General features: G+C 36.9%; 1 protein-coding gene across 1 annotated transcript; it reads left to right on the top strand.

The window, feature by feature from the left end:
• The first annotated feature begins 207 nt into the window (after positions 1-207).
• Positions 208-5,227, top strand: LOC106877159 (virulence metalloprotease). The gene is made up of 2 exons (XM_014925972.2): positions 208-351; positions 3,123-5,227. Exons 1-2 carry the CDS (start codon positions 303-305, stop codon positions 5,033-5,035), a joined length of 1,962 nt encoding a protein of 653 aa, XP_014781458.1. The 5' UTR covers positions 208-302; the 3' UTR covers positions 5,036-5,227.
• The last annotated feature ends 552 nt before the right edge of the window (positions 5,228-5,779 follow it).

The raw sequence follows: 5,779 nt of genomic DNA, 5'->3' as shown, positions 1-5,779 counted from the left end.
TAATGAGAAAAATAATTAAATAAACTATTACCTTGTTACTTCACCTTAAATGTCAGGTAGCAAATTAGAAATGATGGAGAGTGAAATAAGCTATTATTAATATATGTAATGAAAGCAATTAGTTCGTTTAGCAATATAACAAATTCTAAGCAAATGTTAAGTCGTAACTAACGTGATTACGGAGAGGGTGAGTGACTCACGTAATAATTCTGCTGACTACATAAATAAGAGTCAGAAACAAATGATGTAAACCTTGAGATGGTTTTTGGATAGAGCATAATATTTGTGAATATTTTGCAACCATGAGGAATTTGTTGGTTATATTTTATTCGTGGCAACTCCTATTTGGCAGTAAGTATATTTTCAAGATTTTTTCATTGTTTAAGTTTACATGCATTTTATCTTTGTATTTTCTTGTGATGACAACTGATTCATTTCTTACATAAAATACTTTATAGAAGCTAGATTTGCCTTAAGGACTATTGTAGCACCTCTACTATTCTCTGCCTGACCAATCTTGTAATCCTCCTCAACTGTTTCTCCTTTGTGATGAGATCTGTCACAATGATGCTGCCTTAGTTAGAATCCATCAGCACAAGAATGAGTCTTAACCATTGCAGTTTATTCATTGGTTATTATTTTATTCTTTTACTTGTTTCAGTCATTTGACTGTGGCCATGCTGGAGCACCGCCTTTATGTTTTCCTGCAAGGCATTGGTTGGGCAGGGGCTATAGTAGAAGGCAGAAGCCCAAAGTGCCGTTTCCCAGTCTCAACTACATAGTTATACAATTACTTCACAGCTGATTGTGTCAGAACAACTATCTCTGTCTCTCTGTGTCTCTCTGTGTCTCTCTCTCTGTCTCTGTCTGTTTCTCTCTCTCTCTCTCTCTCTCTCTCTCTCTCTCTCTCTCTCTCTCTCTCTCTCTCTCTCTCTCTCTCTCTCTCTCTCTCTCTCTCTCTCTCTCTTTCTCTTGTGAACAACTTGTCAACTTCACCTGCTTTGTCGATTCATTCCTCTGCAGTCTTGGTGAGGTCCCACCATCACCTTTCAACTGACTCAATAGACTTGATGTAAAAAAAGATTAATGGGCACCAGCCACTGATTTTCAGGGATTATTTCTTGCTGTCACACTCTGGGAATAGTTACTGTAAATGTCAGTCACCTGGCTTCTTTCACCTGTACAAATGATATCCATTCTTATCTGTTTGAGTTTCTTGGAAATCTGAGATATATATGTTGTACCAACTTCACTGCAAGGCGAATGAGTGTTAAGGGGACAACAGGCACCATGTGCTTCACCAGGGGGACCGGTCTTAACACTTCTGCTGCGGAGTACGGGTTTTCTCGAGTGCAGCAAAGCGCCAGGTGTCTCGGTCCTTTGCCATCTCGCCTGAAACGTTCACCGTCTTGAGTTCATTCTTCAGTCCTTCACATGTCTTCTTGGGTCTTTCGCTTCCACGTGGTCCTTCTACTTTGAGAGATCGGCACTTCTTTATGGAACTCTCGACACTCATCCGCATCACATGACCAAACCAGCGCAATCTTCTCTCTTGCATTCAGCAACTAATTCCTCTTATGTCTAACTTCTCTTTCAAAACACCAGCACTCTGTCGAAAACGTACACTTACATTACACACCCAGCGGAGTATACTAATCTTATTCCTTTCTAACCATCGCATGTCCTCTGCATTCAGGGCCCACGTTTCACTCATATGTTGAATTGCTGTCTGTATACATGCTTCATGCAATCTTCCTTTCACTTTGAGACAGAAACCTTTCGTGCCCAACAGAGGTAACAGGTCTCTGAATTTTCTCCATCCTATTCATTTTCTAGCTATCACACATTCTGTGCATCCTCCCCTACTATTAATTTGGTCCCCTAAGTAGCAGAAATTATCTACTACCTCTAATGAGCAACCAAGGCATTTGAGAGAATCAATTTCCCGAGTCTCTAAAGTTTTTATGGATCCTGTGCATCTTCCACAAACGAAAACTATCTTCTCTGATAACCTTCCGATTAATCCACTGCACCTCTTCAGTGTCCATAGCTTGCACTGGGTACACCGTAAGGAGTTCCTGCCTACACCTTTCCTACAAATCGAACAGACCATCTACCTAACGTTTCTGCCAGCTCACCGCCTCTCTATTTGTTTCTATCTAAAGCAGCACCCATAATCTTGTATCAGCTAATAATAATGCTGCTACACCAGTCACTAGCTATTACACCTTCCTGAATGACTTAGTCAACTATGCGGGTGACTAGCCCATATTTTACCATTCCGGATATTTTGAGCATCTCAGCTGTGATTCCGGATGGGCCAGGGGCTTTCCTGGTTAATACGTTTTCAATTGTCTTATCTACCACACTGCTGTCCACTAGGATAGTCGGCCCTTCTGTTGGGAGACTCACTTTAACCCATTCTTTCTCTACATTCAACAGTTTCTCGTAGTAACTTTTCCACACCTCTTTCTTGTCCACGTCACTAAGTGCAAGACAGTGGCTGCTCGTGTGGAGGCACTGCTGAATTGCAGCACCCCCTATTTACACCCAATGTTATCGATAACATTCAATATAATGAGTCCTTCTTTCTTTAATTCTTTCTTTATACTTGTACATTATATAATCCTTAAGCTTAATGTTAGTAGCCATCCCCTAATTTATGAAACAAATACAAAAGTCCTTGTATGGAACATTGAATATAACCAGACTGCATTCAAATCAACAAAATTATCCTACACCAAAAATGCACAGACCTCAGTTAACTTGTAGCTTTCAGATGTTGGTTGTTGTTTAACTAAAAGGAAACCCACACCCATTCACTTAACAAACCACTACCCCATTTCATCAAATATTAAATTAATTACTGAAATGCATTGAATTTATATTTGGACAAATTTGTCCAGACTAAAAGAGGTTAGAATGATGTATTTTTTTATGAGCAATATATCATAGATTATGAGCTTATAATTATATTTAAATTGTTAAGGAATTTAATTCTTTTTAAAACAAATATAGGCATAAACTGTGTGTGAATGTATTGTCAAAAAATTAGTCTCAGTCTTGAAGAAAAAAATCCTGATGTTTCTGTTATTCATAATTGTAATGTTTTCATTGTTTAGGTTTGTCACTGATAAAGACATCTGATGCGGCTCGTCGTGTTGATGCTCATGAAAGAGCAAGGAGAATGATTTATCTTCCTTCATCTCCATTTCATCGGCGTCATTTAGATAAAACTGAAGTAACAGTCAGAGATCTTCTTGGTTTGAAGGAGTATGAAGAAGTTGAAGAGTCAAACCGTATCAAAACAGCTGAAGGCACAGAAATTTTACGCTTACAAGAGAAGTTCTTGGGTGTTCCTGTTTTTGATGCTTCGTTAACCGTTACACAAGATAAAGATGGACATTTGACTGGTGATGCAACAGGAACGTTTATTCAAGGAATTGAAGATGATATCACAAATGCAGAACCAAAGCTTTCAAAATTAGATGTCTTCGATATAGCTTTTAAAGCAGAAGGAGATGAAATTTATGCAAAGAGCATCCAGCCAGAATACAAAATTATGATTTTCCTGGATGAAAATGACAAATCTCGACTAGCATACCATATAAATTATCGAATAGAAAATGAAGAAGTTATTAAACGACCTACATTTGTTATTGATGGTAACACTGGAGAAATACTGCTGAAATATAATAATTTAGATACCATTTCCAGAGTACTGACTGGTTCTGGTGGTAATGAAAAATCAGGAATATACAAATTTAGTGAGAAAAATCACAAAGCTTTTGTGACTCAGATTGGTGAAATGTGTTTTCTTGAAAATAATTATGTAAAAGTAATAGACATGCAAAACAGGTACAGTGAAGATTTTCATGGCACAGATCCTATCTATTATCTTTGTGATGTTGGTTTTAATGACAGTGTTAATACGGCCATATCACCAGCACTTGATGCCTTCTATTATGGTAGCATGATATCTCAGATGTTTCAGGAATGGTTTAATTCTTCAATACTAAACAAACAAGCAATCTTGCGTGTTCATTATGGGATAGATTATGAAAACGCATTTTGGGATGGGGAATATTGCTCATTTGGTGATGGCGATACAAACGTTTATCCTCTTGTAGTTGCAGATGTAATTGGACATGAACTTGCTCATGGCTTCACAGAACAACACTCTGGATTGCTTTACAAAGACCAGTCTGGATCCATAAATGAGGCGTTTTCTGATATAACAGGAGAAGTCACTGAAGCTTATATGAGTGAGATTGACTGGTTTGTTGGCTTCGATGTCATTAAAGAAGAGGGTGCATTGAGATACATGGCAAACCCCTCCTTAGACAATGAATCTGTAAGTCATGTTGATAATTTCACTGCAAATATGAACGTTCATTATGGAAGTGGGATTTATAATTTTATTTTTTACTACATTGTACATGAATTAAAAATGGATATAAAAGAAACTTACCAAGTTTTCCTCATTGCCAATACAATATATTGGCACTATTATACAGACTTCATTTCTGGGGCTTGTGATATGTTGAAGGTTGCCTATGACCTTGGCAAAGATCTAACCCCTTTTATTAAAGCTTTTGAAGTTACAGGAATTAAACCATGTGATCTAGAGAAACATATTCAAAGATTGTCATTTGGCAAAACAATCTCAGGTATTAGAGTGTCAGTTGAAGCAAACCCAGTCTTTGATTTTATTTATCCAAAGCTAGTTGGGAATATTACAATTATCGCCACTGGTATGTGTGGCAAAGTTCATATTAAGTTATCAAAGTACAATATGCTAACAGAGGGAGATGGTTTGGATCCAGATACATTGTTAGCTGAAGGCACATCAGAAGTGACTGTAAGAAATCTTGAAGGACCTAAATTTTTTATCAAATTGTCTCCGGAATCTAGAGAAAATTTAGAAAATGTTACACTGCATGCTACTTATGCTTGTGATCCTTATTTTGTTGCTGAGACATATGAGGATTATGAGTTACAAGAGCTTATGTGTGATGAGGATTCAGAAGATTAAAAGTATAATCAGATTATATTAACTACTGATTTCAATAATAAATAATATGTCCAATAATTTACAATTTAATCAATAAATATTTGATAATTGCTTGCATTTTTAGATAACTATAATCTTACTTTATTGTGGATGTTTAACTGAAAACACAAATGGATAATATAAATAAACATAATATGAATCTCAACAATTTCATTAGAATACTGTTATTTTTGAAATTCCTAAATTCTACCCTTTAACAAATTCATATTTTAATGATTTTTCAAAATCTTTTAAGAATCTCTCAATCAATCAGAAGATGATTTTATGAAACAGCTCTACAAGATATTTTCCTTTCTGCTGAACGACGACATTTGTAAATAATAGTTGCAGAATTTTACAAATCTCTGTCACATTCTCTCACTGTGTGTGTGTGTGTGTGTGTGTGTGTGTGTGTGTGTGTGTGCGTGCGTGCGTGCGTGCGTGTGCGTGCGTGTGTGTGTTTATATGTTTGCGTGTGTATACATACAGACATATGTATATGCCTGCTACGTGAGTTTCTTTACTAGACGAACCTCTTGATGTAACAGTTAAACAATGAATAACACCCAATCATCAGGCTGAGATGACCTCAGTGAAATGGAGGTTACACTGTCCATCGGAATTTCCAAGTCCACAACACCAAAGTGGTGACTCGAGAAGCCAGTAGCACACGATAAAAAAAAAGGTCAAGAAATATGTCAAGAGAACCAATGGAGGATAAGCAAT

This window comes from Octopus bimaculoides, chromosome 11 (genome assembly GCF_001194135.2).
Source record: "Octopus bimaculoides isolate UCB-OBI-ISO-001 chromosome 11, ASM119413v2, whole genome shotgun sequence".
Lineage (NCBI taxonomy): Eukaryota > Metazoa > Mollusca > Cephalopoda > Octopoda > Octopodidae > Octopus > Octopus bimaculoides.
This window is presented reverse-complemented; position numbering and strand designations above follow the sequence as displayed.

Excerpts from the sequence above, each read along its gene's own strand:
- LOC106877159 (XM_014925972.2), top strand. The coding sequence starts at position 303 with ATGAGGAATTTGTTGGTTATATTTTATTCGTGGCAACTCCTATTTGGC. Across the intron at positions 352-3,122 it reads GTGGCAACTCCTATTTGGCA|GTTTGTCACTGATAAAGACA; the intron begins GTAAGTATATTT and ends TTCATTGTTTAG.